The sequence below is a fragment of the Hemicordylus capensis genome, chromosome 9, assembly GCF_027244095.1.
Source record: "Hemicordylus capensis ecotype Gifberg chromosome 9, rHemCap1.1.pri, whole genome shotgun sequence".
In the NCBI taxonomy this organism is placed as follows: Eukaryota; Metazoa; Chordata; class Lepidosauria; order Squamata; family Cordylidae; genus Hemicordylus; species Hemicordylus capensis.
The window spans coordinates 4,194,617-4,216,345 of NC_069665.1; the positions used below are offsets into that span (position 1 = coordinate 4,194,617).

The window sequence follows — 21,729 nt, forward strand, 5'->3', positions numbered from 1 at the left end:
GATGGTTGCATGAGCAGATACAGACAATGTGCATCTGGTAGCCCCTCAACAGCCCCTGGTGGCGCAGTGGTAAAACTGCTGCCCTGTAACCAGAAGGTTACAAGTTCGATCCTGACCAGGGGCTCAAGGTTGACTCAGCCTTCCATCCTTCCGAGGTCGGTAAAATGAGTACCCAGAATGTTGGGGGGCAATATGCTAAATCACTGTAAATCGCTTAGAGAGCTTCCAGCTATAGAGCGGTATATAAATGTAAGTGCTATTGCTATAGTGCTATCCATTGGACAGCTCCGAGGGCAAACGCTTCAGGACCTTGGCTAGCCCCAAACATGGTCCTAGAAGAGCTGGTTATTAAAGCAACATAAGGGGAGCGCTTCTGAATGCTGCCCAGATAGAGTGGATTGGCCCCTCCTCTCCCCTGGGGATAGCTCCGTTGCTTGAATGGACCTTGCCCAGTTTCCCCAGTGCTAGTTCTTGTGGGGCTGGGGACCTCGAATGGGGCTGACCAATCCTCTGGGGAATCGCCCGAGTCCGAGAGTGAAGGAAGGGCTGTATCCTTGGGTCTTGGTGGGGGCTTCTGGCTCTGGTTGTCCTGCTGTGGGAGTCCTGGCAGAGCCTGGTCACCGGAGGTCTGGGTTGTAGGGACCTCCCACCCTGGCTCATCATCCCCTGAACTCTCCACCTCTCCCCCCAATGGGGGAAAAAACCCCATCTAGGTCATGACAGTTTCTTTCTCTCTCTTTTTTGTAAAATAGATTGGATTGGTTTTCAGAATGCAAAGAGTAAAAAGTAAGGAAAAAGAAAATAAGAATAGTATAAAATCAAAAGAATAGTCTGCATCTCCAAACTTACTATATACTTATTATCCACGAATAAAATACCATCTTATCATCATAGTTATCTGATCTGACCATATGTCCTTTCTAAGTAAAGTCCAAAGAAAACGTATGATAACGGAAAAGTGGCAACCCTGTCAATTCTGAGCATCAAATTTAACCTGAATCTCTCTGGCTTCTATATCGTGTGGGTGTCCAGCATATTTTCTACCAAAAAGTTTTGAATGATTGCTTCAAGGCAAACTGAGGGCGGGGGGTGGGGGGAGTAGATAAAGGGAAGCAGTGGAGTAAAGTAATCTGAAATTAAATGCAGTTTTTCTCTGGTCAATTGAATTTAAGAATTAAAAAAAGACTACCACAAATGTACAAGAGCTTTGTTTAGAAGCCAATCCAATTAGTTGGCTAGTTAATCACTGATGGCCTCATCCATAGGGATGAGTGCTAACTGGTGCTATCCAATGAACTGAAAAGGAGAGCTCCATCCAGACGCCAGGACCCTGGCAGCTGCAGAGCAACGTGGCTTGTCCCCAGCCCCCCAAAGACACAGAGACATAGTTTGGGTGAAAAGGGCCACAACTTTATTCACCAATAACAATAATAACCGATAATAACCCTTAATAACCCATAATACCAATGTGACCAGCCTAATTCTAACTCAAACCCCCAACGCAGAACGGAGTAGGCGAAAAAACTCCCAACAGTGGCCAATGCGTTGAGAGCCAAAAATTCCTACTCGGCCCCAGAAGGGCGACCAGTCACTAGACCCGCTCTGCTCCAGGGAAGGGAGGGAGGGGGATGCTCGGCCCAAACGGAAGAGCTGGGGCAGGGAAATAGTAATAATAATAAGAGAGAGACCAGCCCGCCCGCCCAAATCATTTCCCCCCAAGCGAACCACAATGACATCAGGCCCAGGGAACCTAGCTCAATCATCCCAAATGGCAGGGAGCAACTGGCTCCATAACATGCCCCTCCTACCCAACCAAGAAACAGAAGCACGCTTCCCAAAACCCAACTGGGCGCCCCAATGGGAGGAGCTGGCCCTCTTGAAGGCCCCAAAGACCGACGAATGGCCGCAAACCAGGACCCGAACAGGAGCCGCCGATCCGCCAGCACCTGCCAAGAAAACAAAAGGTCAGAGTGGGCACTGCCACCTTCCATTCAGCACACGTAGCGCCACACCACCGAGGACTTCCATCGCCCTCTCCTTTGAACGACGTCCACTCTCAGCCCCATGCGAGCAGCCGTGGTGGCAGCCCCAATCCGTAAGGAGTGCAGTGTAAGTCCCTCCAAGGGAACCCCGGCCAAAGTCAAGGCCCTTTGTGTAACTGCCAGGAACTGATACTGGGTGAGGGGTTTGCCTTGTCCTCGTGCACAAAAAGGCAGCCCTCCGGAAAGGGCCCAAGATCCAGGTAACGCCGCAAGGCTTGCGTTTCGCGGCTTCATGCTCCTTACACGACTCTCCCTCCTTATGCTTGACTGCCGGTTCCCGAAAGAAAAGGCTAAATATAGCCACATATTCGCCCTTGAGGATCTTCTCCCGGGTAGCCGGGAGCAGATGGTCACCCAAGGGCAGACCCATAGCACCATGGGGGGAAGGCAAAATTCCCATGGGATAAAACACAGAGGTCCCCCCTGCACCTGAGATTGCTGTCGGCGGAGTTGCAGAGCCGCCCCCTCCAGGGGCCAAAGCCGGCCTGTTACCCAGCCACACCTGCTCTGCCGCCCCTTGGAGCCCTGCAGTGATCACCGGAAAACCCAACGGAGGACCCATGCCCCAAGGCTGTGTGTAAGGTGCCCCAAATGGGGCAGGTCCCCATCCACCCATGGCAGGCATCGGCCAGGGTCCAGAGGGCCACTGGCCGGTGCCGCCGGGTGGCGTCGGTGCAATAGGCTCACCCGGGGACGGAGGCAAAGATGGATCCACAGGGGGTTGATCCAATGGCAGCTGGGATTCCGGAACCGCAGGAGAAGGCATCGCAGGAACAGGAACGCCAGGCACTGGCAACACAGGATCAGCCGGCTCTGCAGGCAGCACTGGGCCGGGCGGGCCCTCGCCCTTTTCAAGAGCTCCTAACCTGTCAGAGAGAGATTTTCGTAACTGTGTTCCAGCAGCACCACGCGTGCGTCGAGGAACTTCCTTCGGCGCTCCAGACGGGCCAGCCCCCTTGCTTCCAACAGAATGGAAGCCTTGGCCTTCTCCAGAGCTTCCATTCTGTTGATCAGGCCCCTAATTAGAACCATCTCCTCATCATCCTCATCAGAGGAAGAAGCTGGAGGTGCAGGCCGCTTGGCCCCCTGATAGGCTGACCACCGGAATAACCAACCCCCAATGCCACCAAAAACAACCCCGAAAACCCCACGGGCAAAAGAACAAGACGGGCGTGGAGAGAAGAGCGCCCAGAGAGCCACTCGCTGCCCTCCTGAGAGACCCCCACTCCGACCCCCCAAAGAAGCCAACGGAAGAGAAGAAGGTCACGAAAAATGCCAGTAACCCCAAGGCCAACCAACACCCCCACCCAAACGCAGGGAGCGGCAGGGCCCCAAATAGGTGCCACCAATCAGAGCAACCACCAGTCCCGCCCAGTTAGGCTGCCCAATACGCCCCAGGCCAGGAAGGCCCAACCCGGACAAACCAAAGGCCCCAAGCCCCGAAGATGCCGCCCCGGGGCCGATGCCGCCGCACTCCAGCCGCAGGCCGATGCCCCCTCAGGCCGCTAAAATGACCGCCGATGTCCGGGGAAGCCGCCGCTCGGCAGGTCGATGCTACCCACCCAAATACACCACTCTTCCGATCCTCGGGCACACCCCGCCCCCCGCCCGCTCCGGTTCAGGCCAAGAAAAAGGTCTATGGAAGAGCTCCTTCCTCCACGGATGCTCAGCCCAAACTGAAGAGCTGGGGGGGGGGGGAACCCAGCAAGGGCCCAAGCCCCGGCCCCCAAACTGAACGGGCCAATCAGGTGCCTTTGGGGCCTCCAGCGGAGCCTGGCTGGGACAAACTCCCTCCCCTCCGCAGGAGGCCAAGGGGAGGGGCATCCCGTGTGGCTTGCTTCTCTTTCTTGGGGGCAGCTTGTCTGGCTCTTCGCAAAAGGACCTAAGCAAAATACAAAAGAAAGAAATATTCTGATCAATGAAGATGCAGAACTCTAGCCTTAACCTCTATACCTCAACCCAATCTGTACTAATGTTAAAACAACATCATTTTAAAATTATCAACACCAGAAGACAACACGTAAAATGTTAAGATTTACCAATTTTAAAAATGAAGTGATATAACTTGCGATCATATGGGAGGGGGGAAGCTGTAATATACAGGGTGAAGACGGGCCCGTCAGAGTTCTCCCCAGCAGGCTGTCTCCAGTCCTGCTGCTTAGGAGGACACCCAGCGAGAGACGAGACTTGCCTCTCAGTGGCGCCAGGGGTAGCCATACTGAAGGGAGATGTTCATTTCCTCCTCCCGCTCCACGAAATACTGCCTCCGGCCGGCTGATGTCCACTGAGCCGCCTCTTCCCTCGCTCTTTGAGCCCGCCGCCGCATCAGCTCCCGGACGGGCCGTTGCTCCTCCGTCATGGGCCGGGAGACTTCCAGGTGGGCCGGGGGCGTCCTCCAAGGGATGAACGTGTCCCCCTTAAACTCCTGCTCTGCTGTCGTGCGCTGGGGACCAGGTGGAAGGACCGGATGCTCCGTGGAGGCTTGGTGGGCAGGGAGGACGGGTCGGTGGGTTGGTGTGGGACCCCAAGGCTGTGGCTGTGGTTGAGGGGCCGGCGGGGGCTGGCCCAAGGTCCTCCCAGCAAGACCGTGCATCCGCAAGCTATTTGCCTGCGCCAGGGAGGAGGGCCGGAGCATGAAGGGACGGGATCCCGGCGGCCTCCACACTGGCGTTGATTGTGGGTGGGCCAGGGAGCTAGGGGGGAGGTTGGCCATCGGCATGGCTGCTGGCCTGGCCATGGAGCTGGGCGGTGCCTTCCCCGCTGGTCTGCTTGGCAGGGCTGCCAAAGGCCTTGGTGGTGGCTCGGCTGTGCTTCCCGATGGTGGCCTTCCCATGGACATCGCTGGTGTCTTTTGGGGCACGCTCTGCCCGGGATGTCCCTCTGCACTCTTGCATTTTGCCGGGGGGCCCAGGGCATGGAATACCTGCACGGAGTCCCGCATCATTCTGGCCAGGCTGCTCCTCGGAGTCGGGGGCACAGCCTGGGCGGATCCACTGGACTCTGCCCCCACTTTCTGCCTCTTGGTGTCCCCAGCTTCGGCTTCAGGTGGTAGCAGCCGTGCTTTCCCCCTTCCTGGCAGGACCTGAGGCATTCTCAGCAGCTTCTGGCCTGGCATGCTACCTGCTGGTTTGGTGGGCTGATGGGGTTGGACGGCCAGCTCCAGATGGCAAGTGGGGATCTTCTGTGCGGTTCTCCCTTCCTTCTGCTCCAGGGGTGCTTTGGCCGTCTCTCCCGATCTCGCCTCCCCCTCAGCCTTTGGGCTTCCCCGTGGCACCTTGGGTGCTGTCACGTTCTCTGCCCCTGCTGCTCTTGCCCTCTTTCCGTTGTTCTCTGCTGGGAGTTTCCTGCCCACCAACTCCCCATATGTACGGTCCTTGGTCTTTTTGGGCGCCAAGGAGATGGGCGGCAAAAAGTCAAAGAGCTGCACCCTTGGCTTGGTACATTGGGTGCCCTTGTTTCCTGGGGCTACCAGGTGGGAAGCCGTTCCCTTTGCGAGCACTTTGGTGGGCTCTGGTGGAGGAGGCGGGAAGAGGAATTCCGGAAGCAACTCCTGCTTGGGAACAAGGAGCTTCTTCCGATTTGGAAGCTGGATCTCCCCAGTGGGCGGGGCTGTTCCTCCCTTGGCCAGGCCTCGACCCTGCAGCTGCGGAGGAGATGGTGGGTGGCGCTCCTGGGTCCCTGCTAGAAAGGAAGAAGAGAAGTCAGTTTTTTGGGAAAAGACAGAGCAAGTCTGTAACTTCATCTGGCTCATTCTTTGTGGGCAGCTTTCCCCCATCCCAAGGCACAGATGCTGAGGGAGTGGCATTCCCCCCCAACCCACATCAGACCTCCACTCTTCAACTCTTGTTCAAGCACAAGGTTCTCGAAGGGCTGGTGGGGCCAGTCACGGGACTGTCCTTCCCCCACAATGGTGCACACCCACCTCTGTGTGGTCCCAACTCTGGGATCTTCATTCTTCGTGCAGCACCGGTGCTGAAGCCTTCTGCCTTCTGAGTTGCAGGCTCCTTGATTTGGATGGCCAGTGTCTGCTCAGTGGCAGGAATCAAGACTGAAAGAGAAGGACGGAGGATGACCAGGGGATAGGTCAGGATCTGATCCAGAGCCAGCCCTGCCGTGTGGTAAGGGGAGGTGGTGGATGTCAGTCCTGAGGGAGGGCGAGGGAAGGTGGCAGGGCTGACTCCTTAGGGGGCTCGAGCAGTCACGGATGGGTGGGCTAAGGGGTGAGGGCAGCAGGAATTCTCATCCGAAGACAGCTTTCAAACATTGCACATCAGGGCAGACATTGAGTCATCCAGTGATCAGCTCTTGCACATTTCCCAAAACTCTGGGCTGTGTTTCAGAATGCATGCTCTGTTCCTATGGCCAGGCCTGGAAAGGTGCCCCCCTGTGTGGAGTGGGAGCAGATGGCGTACTCTAGAAATGCAGCCCCATGGCTACAGGGATGAGGGGCAGTGGTGAGAGAGCTGTCTATGGGGAGAATTGTTGGCCCTCTTGGCAAAGAGCCGGGGAATGCTTCTTGATCTTCTTCCTCCCTGGAGAAGATCAGGGCTCCGAAGAATATATTGCGAAGACCATGGCCTCAGGAGAAGGATTGCGCCTGACACGTGGGAAGGACACAGGGAGCCCTAGGCGGCAGGACGCCCCTTTCCCAGCATCAGCACTCACCTCTGGACGCACGGCGAATGTCCGTCGGCTTGCCGCTCCTGGGCTGATCCGGTGGGGCTGGGCGGAACCCCCCAGCGGCAGCGGTGGTGCTGCTGCCTTCTGATTGCAGCCGGTGGGCCAGCAGGACCAGATTCCTCTTGCGCGCCGGGTCCGCCCTGGCCGGCTGGGCCAGAGATGTTCTTGCAGCAGGAGGGATGGGGGCAAGCTGGGCCAGAGATGTTGTCTCCGCAGGAGGGATGGGGGCAAGCGTGGCATGTCTGTAGCCAGGAGCCTCCCTCACCCTATGCAAGAATGGTGGGAACTCTTCCGGCTCTGGAGGTCGCAGCTGGCCAAAGGATGGATGGCCAAAGAATTGGGCCATGGGGCCCGCAGTGGGACGGCTGGGGGCCAGCGGCCCAAAGAAGGGTCCGGGGAGATGGTAGGGGGATGCCGCCGGTGAGCCAGGCCGCTGGTGCTCCCGTTGCGGCTTCCGCAGATCTCCCTCTGCTGGGTGGCTGTGGTCCCTGCTGTCCCTCCCTTCGATGGATTGAAGGGAGAGGTCAGAGACCGAGGACCACATGGAGGTGGAACCAATGGTCGCCGTCGGTGTCTCGAGGAAGCTGCTGGGCGAACCGCCTCCTTCCCCGGCCGAGCTCGCGCTCGTACAGGCAGAGCCAGCAGACGGCCTCTTTTCAGTCGACTCATCTGTAAGAAAAAGGAAGGGGGCACCTTGATTTCTGTCATTCCTACAACAGCCCTGCAAAGGAGGCCCAACTGATGCCTTGCTGATGGGAAGGGAAGAGGCAACTACCCAGTTGCCCCGAGGCCTCCCTCTGAACCCATGGCTTCAGTCACTTGGAAGGAGGCACCCACCTCCCTGCTGGGACGCTCGGAGTATTGTCCCACTCTTCAGGTGAGGAAGCCCAACAACCCTGATGTGGAGAACTAGCGGCACTCATGCCCCGCTCCGCCTCTTAGTCCTGGAGGACTTCCAGAGGGGCTCCTGCATCTCATTGAGTTTGAGCAGGCCAGATGAGGTGGATGATGTGCATGCAGCTGCCACAGTCAGGGCACTTGTCTCTCCCCTGCTATGGTCTGCAACAGCAAAGAGTCGCTCTCCAAGGTCTGGGGTTCCCCCAACTGCTCAACACTGGCCCTCCTGTCGATGTAGGCCTACAGCTCCCATCATCCCTGGCTGTTGGCCGCTGTGGCTGGCTGGGGATTATGGGGGTTGTAGTCCAAAAAGAGCTGGGGAGCCAAAGCTGAGCAGGCCTGCTTTAAGCGAAGATGCTAAGAACTTTGCCTGGGACCTGGGGGATGCAGAGCACAGAGAAATCTGCTCCCCTCTGAGCACTCTTGGTTCCAGGAGGCCAGAGAATGTTGTGGTTCGAATCGGATTCCAGAGTGAGAGGCAGTTAGCCTGAGCTGAAGGGGCAGCCCTGGGAGGAAAGAGGCCCCCCCAGGCGAACCGGGGAGGAAATTAAGCAGAACCAGTGAAAGAACCCCTTTGCACCCATTCTGCCTATGGAAAGCCTCTCCCAAGCAGGAGTCGATTCTTTTGGATACTCAGCACCGTCCTGGACACTAGTTCAAACACACCCCTATTACATTCCCCTTCATTAGGATTCTGATTAGGACTGACAAGAAACGTAATTCATTCACTAATGACTCTGAATAATTTTCATCTTCCTTTTTCAACCCTGATGTCCTTTCTGTTCTGCATGAATTATTGCATCATGAATTAACCCTTACCCCAGTTTCTCCCCCACCCCACCTTTCTGATTCTAGTTCTAGGTCCACTTTCTCCATTAAGCCTTGGAGATTCACCCCTTCTGTGCCCTTCATATGTCACATAAGCACCATGGCAGATGTTTTCCTGTGGGGCCATTGCAAGAAGCTCTTTGAAAAGCCTGCAGTCACTCAAGCAGGGACTGATTTTGTGGGTCTTTTCAGCAGAAAGAGCCCCCTCCCTGTTAGAGTTAGAGGGCACTCCGCTCCTCTTTCTGAATGGAAATGGAGTACTTCAAACAGGCCTTGCTGTAGCCTCCCTTTCAATGACCATTGCCTCCCTCAAACAGGGATTCCCAGATGTTGTTGACTACAATGCCCAGAATCCCTAGCCGAAAGCCATTGCAGCTGGGGATGCTGGGAGTTGCAGTGAACAACATCTGGGCATCCCTGTTTGAGGAAAGACTGCCCCCTACCTCCTCTGTTATGCATGGTCACCCCTACTGGCAAAATCTAGATTGTTGACTTCCTTGCCTCGTGCCTGTAAGACTTTGGAAGGGGCCATCGATGATTCCAGATAAGAATGAACTATATAAGAAGGCTGGGGAAAGGGGATAACCTCTTTGGACAGAAGGTAGAACAAACTGGAAAGGGAAGGTGTGGTATAAAGTCAGATAAAGGAAAGCAAGGGAAATGTGACCCAAGAGCAGACACGGGGCACAATCCATCCAAATGAATTGCCACCGAGTCCCTCCTTTAATCTACCAAGAAAACCACATGGCTTTGTGGTCTCCAGGAATCGACACCAACTAACAACCTTCCCTTTCTTTTTCCTCCTGGATGGCACCATTTCCTACCTGCCATGATGACTGTCAACGTCTAAAGAAGTCCACTGGACAACTAAAACAACAACAAGAAGGACAAGAAGATGTTCTCTCTGGCGAGAGCAGACCAGGCAATCTCTCCAGTCAGAGGAGCCTGCTGTCCGTACTCCTAAACCACTGGAAAGTCGGTTAGGGAGTGGGCAACTGAAGCCCGATGATGCGTCATTGTTTATCGCGGTCCCTATGGCGACCTGCAGCTGGTGGGGGGGGGCAGAAGAATGTCGGAAGCGGGTCGTGATGATGCAAGATGATGTCATGGCCATCTTCACACAGGCTCTCTACCGATATTAAACCATCCATCAAACCATCCATCTTCTTCACTTAGACGTTCAGAAGGGGAGACCAGACCCAAGTTCCGCAGAGTCCATTTCAAGTCTGTTTGGCCACTGGAAGTCTCTTTGGGGCTTGAATGGAAGTCCAGCCATCCTCTCAGCTTTCCTCTTTGGCATCAATCAATCAATCAATCAATTATATTTGTGCCCTACCCCTCCAGTACACTTCTGCTTGCGGTGGCTCAGTTAGTAAAATAGATATAATCTAAAGTAAAAGATTAATAAAACTGAAGAAGTGAAAAGATCAAGCTAAAACCATATTTTAAATGACAAATTTTTAAAGTTTCACGTTAAAAGTTATTAATAAAGCGCTTAAAACTAAGAACTAAAAAATTAAAGGACCTACCAAGCTATAAGCAGCAGATAAGACATTAAAAAGCATCTTTTAAAAGATATGTTATCGTGGTTGTTGTTTTTAAAACACTGAGGGAGTGAGCATGGCAAAGCTCTTCCAGGAGGGCATTCCAAACCGAGGGGCCACAACCGAGAAGACCACTGAGAAGACCGAGAAGACCCCGTCTCTAGTCCCCACCAACTGGATTGCTGTTAGGTGGGTCAAACATTCATGAAGCCACTTGCGCCCAAGAGATTCTACAGGTAGATCTATCTGTCTAATGATGTTGTCATCCACCCCAAATGACCCCAATCTGATAGGGACATCGGAAGCTGTCTTGTACTGAGTCAGACCACTGATCCATCTCATTGAGTATCATCTAAGCTGACTGGCAGCATCTTTCCAAGGTTCCAAATGCTGGTGAGAGAATCTGGATAGGTGCATCCATCTGACCCATTTCTCACTTCCCATCTGACCACTCCCCTCTTCTCCTACCTAGCTTTTGGAATTCACACAACCCTGGTTCAGGAGTGCACCTGGCTCTCTTACCTTGGCTGGGTGCTCCACCTACACAGGTGGGGATCATGTGACCTAGCTAACTCTCTCAAACAGAAGTCGTTGACTGCTGTAGTCACTTTAGCCAGAAAATACCTCACTTTTGTCTGCGCTGCTTCCTTTGTTGATTCCCTTCTGATCTTGGCAGTGTGGAACTGAAGGACTGTACCACTTAGGGTTACCATATTCAAGCTTCCCAAATCCAGGTGGCCTGATTTGCAGATTTTGCAGATTACAGACAACTAATTTGCATTATTGATTGATTGATTGGACAGATTTGTATACCCTCCTTCTCTACCCTCCCATGTGATTGGATCCAGAGTAAAATCCGGAGTAAAATCTAGAGTAAAAAGCACATTTGAAATCCACGTCAATCCGGGTGGAATCCGGGGGCTCCCCCCAATGAGGCAGGGGAAACCATGTGGCTAAATGGATTGTAATTGTAGAGGACAAGAATGAAGAGCTCTTCACCACCTTATTTCCCACCAGAGTGAAGAGAACACAAGTCTTTCTTTGGGATACAGATCAATATTTAGTGACCATGTAATATTCAGCCTCATGAAAGACATGTGCTCCACCAGCCTAACAGCTTTGTGACTATGCAGTGACTGTTTTATTAATATAACTAGTATTTTTAAGCCCGTTATAATAACGGGCGCTAGCTTTCCCTTGACTTTGTGTATGTGTGTGTGTGTGTGTGTGTGTTTCTGTTTTTTTTGTTTTTGTTTTTTTTTCCTTTTCTCTTTCTCTCTTTTTCTCTCTGGTTTTTTGTTTACTGTCTTTTGATTCTTGTTTTCCTGTACCTTTCCCTCCCTTTTTCTCCATTGTCCTTGTTTACTCTTCTGTTTGTTGCTGTTTATTTTCCCTTTTGTCCCTGTTTACTATCCTCTCCTTTCCCCCTTCCCCCCCCCCTTTTTATGTTGTTTTGTTCTTCCTTCTCTCTCATTTTGTTGTTACATAGTGATGAGGCTATGAGGCTATGTTTTTGTGTAATTAGTATTCTTTTTTTTGTTACTCCTTCCGCCCTTATAGTATTTCTTTATATACCACATTCTTGGTGAATATTTGTTCTGAGTCTGGTATTAGTCTTCCTTGTTCTGGCCCTTCCAGCACCCTGACCACGACGTCTTTAAAACTTTGTACTCTTGATAGCGCGACATATAATTGTCCGTGGCTGAACACGGGTTCAGGCAAATAGATTCCGACCTTTTCTAGGGTTTGTCCTTGTGACTTGTTGATTGTCATTGCGAATGCTAATTTGACAGGGTATTGTCGTCTTCTCAAGGTGAATGGCAGGTCAGTGCATGTTGGTGCCAAATCAATTCTTGGGATGAAGACCATGTCTCCCTGTGCTGATCCTGTAATAACTTCTGCTAGTATGATATTTTTTTCCAGGTGTGTGACAATTAGGCGGGTTCCATTGCATAAGCCTTTTTTTGTGTTTAGGTTTCTTAGCAGCATTATGATTGCACCTTCTTTCAGGATGAGTGTATGTTTTGGCATGCCTGCGGGTGTTTGGTCATGTAGGAATTCTCCTGGGTAGTTTTTGGTGTCTTCTTCAGTGGTGTCATCTATGGAGTCTGAACTGAGGTAAGTTATTGGTTCACCCTCTAATATGTGGAGCACTTGGTCATTGAGGCTGTCCACATCACTGTTTTTTGGGCAAAGGATGGATCTTTTTGCTAGGTTTGGGATATTCTGTACTTGTATTTTTTCTCCAAAAATTTCTCTCACGATATCTGTTCTGCATATGATGCTTGATGGGATCTCAATGATGTTTTCTTGTAATCCCTCAATCTGTGGTGTGTCTCCATTGCCTACTTTGATTAGCCATTTGCTGAATTCTGGGTCTTTTGATCTTATATTGTTGTGCAATCTCAGGATCTTGAATGTGTGCCACAGTGTATTGTTTTTTTATGCAGGCCTCTACAATATGGGTTTGGGTCCCGTGTGGTACTACGGGAAGTGTCTGTCGGAAATCTCCTCCAAGTAAAAATAGCTTACCACCCATGGGTTTGTTGTTTTCCATGATTTCCTTCATCAGTTTGTCTACTGTTGTTATTGCTTGAGTGGGTGCCATTGTTGATTCATCCCAAATGATTATTTTGGCTTTTTTGATGTTGTTTGCTTCTTGGGAATTGAGGCGCATGTTAGACACGGAGTTTTCCAGTATTGGTACTGGCAGTTTGAATTGTGAGTGATACGTTCTGCCTCCTTGTAGGAGGTTTGCTGCTATCCCTGTGGAGGCTACAGGGAGTGCGAGTTCGTTCTGGCCACGTATTGTGTTGAGTATGGCTTTGTATAAGTATGTCTTTCCACTGCCTCCTGGTCCATCCAAAAAAAAGCAGCGGTGTTCAAGCTTATTGTTTTGGCTGGCTGTGATAATTTCTTTCATGGCTGCTCTTTGTTCAGCATTGAAGGTTTTTCACATATGTTCTGCTGTTTGGTTTTCATATGCTTGGTTGTATGTTTCTGTAAGGTGTTCGGTATTATGCTTGTTGTATGTCAGGCCATAGTCTGTGCATCTCTTTCCATGGAGTGTTAAAATTTTTTCAATTTCCTGCAGGGCGAGGTCACGGCAGACTGTGCATTCTTTATTGTGGTGTAGGTGTTTATGGGCATAATCTTCGATGAGGTGGTCTTCATATTTGGTAAATAGTTCCTGCATGTTCTGGAGGGATGCAAAGACACAGATGTAGGCGAAGAGTTCCCTGAGTTGCGTGGGCATGTTGTACTGTGCTGCATCTTCAAGTGTGCTCTCCCACACTGTTTCATCATTTATGAGTCCTCTTGCTTTTGCTGCTTCTTGGAAAGTTGGGTATTCAATTCCATCCACACTTCTGAGGTCTCCATAGGATGTTGCTCCTGATACATGCAGCAGTAGGAGGCGCAGGCAATAGCGTTCCTGGTCTCTCCGTCATTATTTTTGAATATAAATGCGACCTCATTATGCTGTGGTGCATTATATCGTCTTTGGTCATTTTCTCGGTCTTGGACTATGGTCATGGTTACTTCCCTAAGTGCATGGCCTGTCTGTTCTGCGTCCTCTTGACATTCTGTTTCTACGTGGTGTAGCATCTTGCAAGCCTCAGCAAAGGGATTGGTTTTTGCAAAATGTGTACTTAGAGCTTGCGTAAGTTGTGGATTGATTTTTGTGTTGGATTTATTATGTAATCTTCTTTCTGCGGCTTCTGTGGGGTCTAAGATGTATAGTTGCGCATATTGTCTGTCTTGGCCCTGCTGTGGGTGCAGCGTGCCTGCTCGTTGGCAAATTGTGCCGTGTATTCGAAAGCAGTACGGCCCATGGCCTGGTGGTGGCACTATGTTTGCTCCCATGGAGGCGAATGCTAGTGCGCTGTTGATAGATCGGACATTCTCCATGAAGTTCTTGCTGTGTTCATGTTGTCCCGTCATTAGGTGCTGGATGAGTGGATGGGTTCTAATAGGGGGCAGGATCACTTTTCCCTTTGAGCAGCATTGTGTGAATTTGCGGTCTGTGGGTCTCTCTCCTATGAAATGCTTAGCATTGCAGAATTCACATTTGTCGTCTAAGTCTTCTTCTCGCTCTTTCTGCTTCTGCATGTATCTTTTTCTTTAGTTCTTGTTCCTGTAGACTCTGCTTTTCTTTTATTGCATTGCGTCTTTCCTTTGCTCTGTCCTTCTGGGTTTTTTTTTGTTCAGTTGTTCTGGATGCTCGTCTGTGTTTCTCTCTTGCGGCCTTTTTATTTGTATGCTGTATCTGCTGTGCTATCATTTCTTCCTCTGTTTGTTTATTTTTATGTTGTTGTTTTGGTTTTTGTGGTTTGACATGTATGTCCTGTTTGTGGTCTTTGTTGGCCATATCTGCTCGTTATTTCTGGATTTTGTGTGTCTTATATGTGGCTTACTTGTAAGCTTGTTTTTTTTTTTTTTAATGGTTTGGCAGTTGGTGTGTGTGTGTGTGTGTGTGTGTGTGTGTGTGTGTGTAATAAGTTATTTCCTTGGCTGCTGATTTCTGCTGTAATTGACTTCAGGATGATTTTTCCTTCAGAATTGTCTTTTTTTTAATTGGCTTGGTGTATTCAGCACAGTAGTGTCAATTTATTTCTGTATGGTGATGGGGTGCTTCTTTGTGGTTTAATTTATAATTGGATATTGTGATAGTTTGATTTTTGTTTTGTTTTTTGTGGTTCTGTTTTTTTGGGTTGGTAGGCAGAGTCAGTTGGGATGTTGGGGGTGGTATGTCTATGGTATCTTTCGCCTCACCTGTGTGTGTCAAGATAGCCTTATCCTCTGTCTTGTCTGTTTTTTGGTATTTTGAGGAGTAGGGATCTTTTTTGGAGTTCGTAGTATGTTTTGGTTTCTCAGGTATGTTGCTCGTCTACTTTGTGCTAAGTGCTCTGAAGGAGCCCTGTGCTGACGACCGTTAGTCTGTCAGACTGTGGTTGTGTGTGCGCAAACAACGGCTTCCCCCCCCCCGCCTTTTTGCTGGGGGGGGAGTTGCTGTGAGATGGTTTTCCAAGGGGGGGGAGGAAATGTGGGAACACTCGGTGGCCGTTGCTGTATTTTTATTTCTTTATTGTTGTGTTTGGGCTGTATGTTGTGCTTTGTGTAACTGTGTGTTGGTGTAGTGCTTAATGCAACTTTTGTGTTGTTTGTTTGTGAGGGGGATTCTTTAGAAGAGAGGAGCTTGCGAAAGGAGCTCCTCTCTATGCTAGGCTGCTTCCCAGACTGCTGTAATGGATGCAAGTGACGCAATAGGCGTTCCTCACGTCCATGCTGGCAGTCTGAGCAGAGGCTTTCCACTGGGAGGAGCTGTTTTGCTGAGCTCCGGTTGTTTTATTTTTATTTATTTATTTATTTATTGGATGATTGCCGTGGGCTGAAGTGGGTAAGTTGGGTTTGGTCAGCTGGTTGGGTGGGAGTGTGATAGGTGGGGGTGGCGCAATGTGGTAGGGTGTTTTAGGTGGCTTTTGGGGGGGGAGAATGCGGGGAAGTTGGCATGTGGCTTTTTGGCGGGTTTCGGGTGGCGCGGCTTCGCCGCCGCCTTGCTTTGTGTAACTGTGTGTTGGTGTAGTGCTTAATGCAACTTTTGTGTTGGTTGTTTGTGAGGGGGATTCCTTAGAAGAGAGGAGCTTGCGAAAGGAGCTCTTCTCTATGCTAGGCTGCTTCCCAGACTGCTGTAATGGATGCAAGTGACGCAATAGGCGTTCCTCACGTCCATGCTGGCAGTCTGAGCAGAGGCTTTCCACTGGGAGGAGCTGTTTTGCTGAGCTCCGGTTGTTTTATTTTTATTTATTTATTTATTTTTTGGATGATTGCCGTGGGCTGAAGTGGGTAAGTTGGGTTTGGTCAGCTGGTTGGGTGGGAGTGTGATAGGTGGGGGTGGCGCAATGTGGTAGGGTGTTTTAGGTGGCTTTTGGGGGGGGAGAATGTGGGGAAGTTGGCATGTGGCTTTTTGGCGGGTTTCGGGTGGCGCGGCTTCGCTGCCGCCTTGCTTTGTGTAACTGTGTGTTGGTGTAGTGCTTAATGCAACTTTTGTGTTGTTTGTTTGTGAGGGGGATTCCTTAGAAGAGAGGAGCTTGCGAAAGGAGCTCTTCTCTATGCTAGGCTGCTTCCCAGACTGCTGTAATGGATGCAAGTGACGCAATAGGCGTTCCTCACGTCCATGCTGGCAGTCTGAGCAGAGGCTTTCCACTGGGAGGAGCTATTTTGCTGAACTCCGGTTTTTGTTTTGTTTTCTTTTGTTTTTTGGATGATTGCCGTGGGCTGAAGTGGGTAAGTTGGGTTTGGTCAGCTGGCTGGGTGGGAGTGTGATAGGTGGGGGCGGTGCAATGTGGTAGGGTGTTTTAGGTGGCTTTTGGGGGGGGGAATGCAGGGAAGTTGGCATGTGGCTTTTTGGCGGGTTTCGGGTGGCGCGGCAGTCCTCGTTGGCGGCTTCGCCGCCGCCTCGTTCTGCCGCCCCGTTCTCTGTTGTGTGTGCTGGCCGCTGTACTATTTCGGGGTGGGTGCTTCTGGCTGGATTGTCCTCCCGCCGCTAATGCTCTCCTCCTTCCCCACATTCCCGGCTTCCTGGGGCGGCCCTTTCTGGCCACTCTCGATGTACGGTGGCTCCTGCCGCTCGGTCCTTTGCCGCCAGTAATGGCGTCAGTCTCCCCCTCCCCCGCTTTCCCGGCTTCGTTGGGGCGGCCGCTTCTGGCCGCCCAAGATGGTTGCCGGGTCCTGCCGGGTGCTTTCGTGCGTTTGTCCCTTGCTCTGTTCTGCGCGTGCGCTCCGCACACGCGCAGAACAGTCGAGGCACGAACGCACGCTTGGTGTCCGTCCACGGACGGACACCAAGCGTTTTATTAGAGAGGATAGCTTTTATGATCTTTATACTTCTACAGTTTTATCGCTTCATCACCTAGTATCTGCTGTTGCATTTCTATGACTTTGGTAGAATACAGGAGGGGCTGACCATTGCCTCCTCCCACGCAGTCTGAGATGATGCCTTTCAGCATCTTCCTAGATGGCTGCTGTCTGATATAGTACCAGTGGGGATTCGAACCGGCAACCTTCTGCTTGTCAGTCAAGCGTTTCCCTGCTGTGCCACGCCTCTAACCATACTTGTAAATCGCCTTATACTTTGTACTGGTCTATGATCATAATCAAGATTGATTGATTGATTGATTGATTGATATTTATGTGGAGTCAGGGGCATCACTAACAGGGAACAGGAGGTGAAAAATGTCCCTGGTACCATCAGGGAGCCCCCCCGCCCCCCCTCCGGGCTGCTGAGCAACTGCTCCCTCCCTCCCCCTCTCTGAAGAAGAAGATGGGGAGGGGGCCCATCTTTACCTTTTGTCCTGGGGCCCTTGCTACGCCCCTGTGTCGAGTCTGCACATTTATAGGGTTTCCCCACCCGCACCCCCTTGTACAACTGCAGTTTGTATTTCAAAAACAATTCATACCTGTGGTCATTCATGATCCATTTTAATTCATCATAAAAATGTGTGTATAAAGACAGGTGGTTTCTGCACTTCTGCTTATGATAGAAGATGAAAACCTGAAGACAGAGTCTAGTTTGTTTTGCGGCAGATATTCTTGGTCGTGGCAAATCAAAGGTAGTGGGGTGCGGAAGAGACAATGGGGTGAAATCCTGCTCCTGCACAGTCCACTGGCAAGGACTTTTCAGCCACCTGTTAATGGGTTAGAGTGAGTGAAGTCGAGAAGCATCCGGCCCGGTCAGACGTTCCAATTCCTCATCTAATCTGGGGGTTCTCAACCTTGGCTGAAGCTATTCTGGCTGAGGGTGATGGGTATTGTAGTCGAACAACATCTGGGAATGCAAGGTTGGCAACCCCTGATCTGATAGGATCATCGGAAGCTACCACTGGTCCATCTAACTCAGTATCATCTTCACTGAATGGCAGCAGCTTTCCAAGGTTTCAAGGCGGGAAACCTTCCCTGTCCTACCTGGAGATGCTTCCAGGAATGAAACCTGGGACCTTTCTCCAGAAATAGGAACCTAGGAATCTGAGCGATGGCCCCATCCTGCAAATTAGAAACTAATCCTCTGCTCTTCCCAATTCCACCCCTCCATTACTATTCTCCATTACCCCACAATCCTCCTTTACTAATTCATCCAGTCATTCCTGTGTGTTTTGTTCAATCTGAAAGACACTTGTGCAGGGGTTTCCAACCTGGTGCCCCAGATGTTGTTGGACTACAACACCCATCACCCCCAGGTGCTGTGGCCAACCAGTGCAGCTAGGGAGTTGTAGCGTCACAAAATCTGGGGATGCCTTCTTGAGAGCTCCTGCATTAGGCAGTGGATTTGAACGCAGTGTTTAAAAGGGTGCTTAGTTTTATGCTTGGGAATCCTTTCTTCCATCCCTCTCTTATTCATTCATTCGTTCGATTTCTACACCGCCCTTCCAAAAATGGCTCAGAGCACTTTACACAGAGAAATAATAAATCAACAGGATGGATCCCTGTCCCCAAATGGATCACAATAATAAAACACACACACACACACACAAGATAGACACCAGCAAGAGTCACTGGAGGTGCTGTGCTGGGGGTGGATAGGGCCAGTTACTCTCCCCCAGCTAAATCTTATGCTCCTTGCTGGGTGCTGGGGTTGCCAACGCTCCAGGATGGAGCCGGAATCAGCATCAATGATTCGGTGACTGTGGAACGCAACCTTGGAGGTTTTAATGGCTTGATGTGGTGAAAAATATTGGACAAGAATGTCCCATGGTGGGGAATCTCCAGGAATCGCTTCAGAATGGGCAGTCTGCATGGACGCACCTCTTCCTTTCTCCTTTGCTCTGATACCTGGCCAGCTTGTCACTTCCGAACAGGAATTGTGCAGAGAGAGTGTAAGCTGGGCTTGATCTGGCCTTCTCGTTGGACCTTGCCCATTGCCTTCATTTATTGATTGACATTGATATCCTGCTCGTCCTTCCCAGGAGTCCAGAGCAGTGTCCATGGTTCTGTTCCTCCCCACAACAAGTCCGTGAGTGAGGTAGAATCCGCTGAGAGATAGGTGACCTGTCCAGAGTCTCCTGGTGAATTCCATGGCTGAAGCAGGATTCGAACTCGGCTCTCCCAGGTCCAAGTCCAACCCTCTCTCTCTTTAGAGGGAACAGATGAAACAGGGAAAGCAGCAGTGCCTCTGAGGCTGAGCAGACTGCCGGACCTTGAGTCCTGTCTCTGCCCTTGGAGATTTGAAGTTAAGGCTTCAAGGAGAGAAAAGACTTGGCTTTCAACTACCAGAGCTCGGGGGGTGGAGGAGGGAGTGGGGCGATGGAGAGCCAAACTGCCCATCTTAACGCTGCCCGAAGGGGGATCCCATAACTCTGATCGTAAAAGGTCAGAGCTGGCTGTCACGGCCTTTCCAGGCTCACTTCCAGCTGCTGATTGTTTCCGCCTTTGAAGCCCTCCATTAAATGGCTCCTGTAGGAACCAAGTTTAAGTCTCCAGGTGCCTCCCCAGGTGAAATCAGGAGGGTGGTTGAGCGGGGAGAAGTCTTCTCAATGGTGTAGGAAATATGGTTCCCCAATAAGCGAGGGCGTCATCCATCTTTCTTAGAAGAAGGCGAGTTTTTTTAATCGACTTGTTCACAGCGGCTTTTAAAGTTCTGTAATTGTCTATCATGTGATGGCTGCTGTTTTGAATTGTCATTAGCCTGGCCTTTACCTTCACTAGAGATGTGGTGGTTCTTCCCCTCCCAGGCACTGTATTTTTTTTTAACTGTTTTTTAAAATTCATGATGTGAATTGTAATGATGTTTTATATTGGTTTTATTGTAACCCACTCTGAGACCTTTGGGTATAGGGCGGGCTAGCAATGCAAACAAGTGGAATAAAAATGAAAATAATAAATAAAGAGCAGCCCCTCGTTGCTGGGCTCCTTCTCTTCTAGGCGTCCCAAGGGGTGGAGTGTGCATGGATTCAGCACTGCAACACCTTCAGAGGGGATGCACGCTCCGGGGAGAGATGCAGACCAACCACTCTGCCGAGAAATGCTAAGGAATCCTCCCCATTGTCTCCTTCCTTGGGACCTTGAAACCAGGAGAGAATTTCACGGATCTCTTAGCAAATCCACCGGTTAGGACACGTGAGAGCTGCAAGGAGAGGTTTGTCAGTTAGGCTCCGTTTTAAATGCTTGCATGTTGAATGTTGGTTGTGTGTTTCGTAGTCCTGGAAGTGCCTTTGAACAATGATTCTTTCAAAGCGGGCCAGCTCTTCATGCTTTAACTCAGGGCGTCCTAAACTTGGGAACTTTGGCCATTGTGGCTAGGGGTGATGGGAGTTGTAGTCCCAAAAAAGGTTCTCTCCCTGGCAGCATCTCCAAGACAGGGCTGAGAGAGATTCCTGCCTGCAAGCTTAGAGAAGCCCTTGCCAATCTGGGTAGCCCACACTGAACCAGATGGACCAAGAGTCGGACTCAATCTATGGCAGCTTCCTATGTTCCTGTGTAACATCTGGGGACCCCGGTTCCCTGATCCCTGTCTAACCCATCCTTTCCCCCCAGGGAAGTCTCACAGCCTCATTCTCCCTTCAGCACTGTGGAGAACAAGGAAGGATGAACTGCTGACCGTGCAAGGTGCCAATTAGCTCAGGATATCAGGGTTTTCAGTGTTCCCTAAGGAGGCAGTGGGGCAGGGAATACCAACCTTGAAGATGTGAACCTGTGGCTTGATATATTGTTCTATAGCTAAGATTTTTGTAAACCACTTTGGGAGGTTCACCTGGAAGCAGTGAATAAATGCAAAAACATAAAATAAAATAGAATGAAATAAAATAAAACCAGTTTGGTGACAAGGCACTTTAAGGAATGCTGCCCCCTCCCCCCATATGAGGCTCCTTGCCCATGACGCTCCTCAGAGGAGACCCTTTGACATGCTCCTTTGACATGCCCCTTTGACATGCTCCTTTGACATGCTCCTTTGACCCTTTGACATGCTCCTTTGCTTTCTGAGATTCGCTTGAGAGGGCCACGTGAGACAGCACCACTTTTTCTGCGACAGCACCCACCGTATGGAACTCCCTGCCACAGGATGCAAGCTTAGTTCACTCTGAGCATTCGGTTTGGGAAATGGTGTCTGTTTCCACAGCTCTTGCTGGGGGTAATGAGAAGTGTGGGCTCCTTCCACCAGGCTCCAAACCTCTCCCTCTCCCCATCTTCCTCTCCACACACCCCACCTCCGCACCAATCTTTCTCAACGTCATCTGCTACGGCCACCATCTATCCACTCAGGGACAGAAGCTCAAAATCATTTGAGAAAACCCAGTAGCTTGGTGAAGTCAGTGTGAGGATGGAACAAGCAGACAGAGACAAAAATGAGTGGGACCAAAAAGAAAGCACCTGGTTGACATCCAGTAAGTAGAATAAATGGGTGATGTAGATGTATTTCATTTGCTATTGATGGTTTCATGAGCAGATACAGACAATGTGCATCTGGTAGCCCCTCCTGGGACCCAGCCCAGGAGAATCGCTTCCCCAGCTCCTCTCTTGGCTGCTTGACCCTCTTCGAGTGATATCAGCCTCTTCTCTGCCTCTGCTCAAGCTCTCCTGGCTTCTCCACTGGGTGGGTTTGATCTTCTCCCTTCTGCGCTCTCACCCACCGCAGCAACCTCCACGATCTCCCTGGCCCCCCTTTTTACCCCACTGGCCCAAACCCTCTCCTGGCTTATTGGTATAAATGTCCCCTCAGGCCCCAATCCATTGGCATCTCTGGAGGG

The 21,729-nt window shown here is 50.9% G+C and overlaps 1 protein-coding gene and 1 long non-coding RNA gene across 4 annotated transcripts; one reads left to right on the forward strand and one right to left on the reverse strand.

Moving 5' to 3' along the window:
- Positions 1-1,388: 1,388 nt before the first annotated feature.
- LOC128334609 (nascent polypeptide-associated complex subunit alpha, muscle-specific form-like) lies at positions 1,389-9,453 on the reverse strand. Of its 2 annotated transcripts, none has more exons than XM_053271578.1 (6): positions 9,272-9,453; positions 6,708-7,391; positions 5,965-6,090; positions 4,234-5,720; positions 2,730-3,924; positions 1,389-1,946 (listed from the first exon to the last, which is right to left on the reverse strand). In XM_053271578.1, the coding sequence occupies exons 1-4, from the start codon at positions 9,276-9,278 to the stop codon at positions 4,237-4,239; spliced, it is 2,301 nt and encodes a 766-aa protein (XP_053127553.1). In that variant the 5' UTR covers positions 9,279-9,453; the 3' UTR covers positions 1,389-1,946; positions 2,730-3,924; positions 4,234-4,236. The 2 variants fall into 2 exon arrangements, with proteins under 2 accessions (XP_053127553.1, XP_053127552.1); XM_053271577.1 differs by having other exon boundaries at positions 4,234-5,723.
- A 6,180-nt stretch (positions 9,454-15,633) lies between these two features.
- LOC128334536 (uncharacterized) lies at positions 15,634-20,943 on the forward strand. 2 transcript variants are annotated; one of them, XR_008311308.1, is made up of 3 exons: positions 15,634-15,835; positions 19,907-20,120; positions 20,519-20,943. It is a non-coding gene; the product is annotated as an uncharacterized LOC128334536 (long non-coding RNA). The 2 variants fall into 2 exon arrangements; XR_008311307.1 differs by lacking the exon at positions 15,634-15,835 and adding an exon at positions 16,042-16,276.
- Positions 20,944-21,729: the final 786 nt, after the last annotated feature.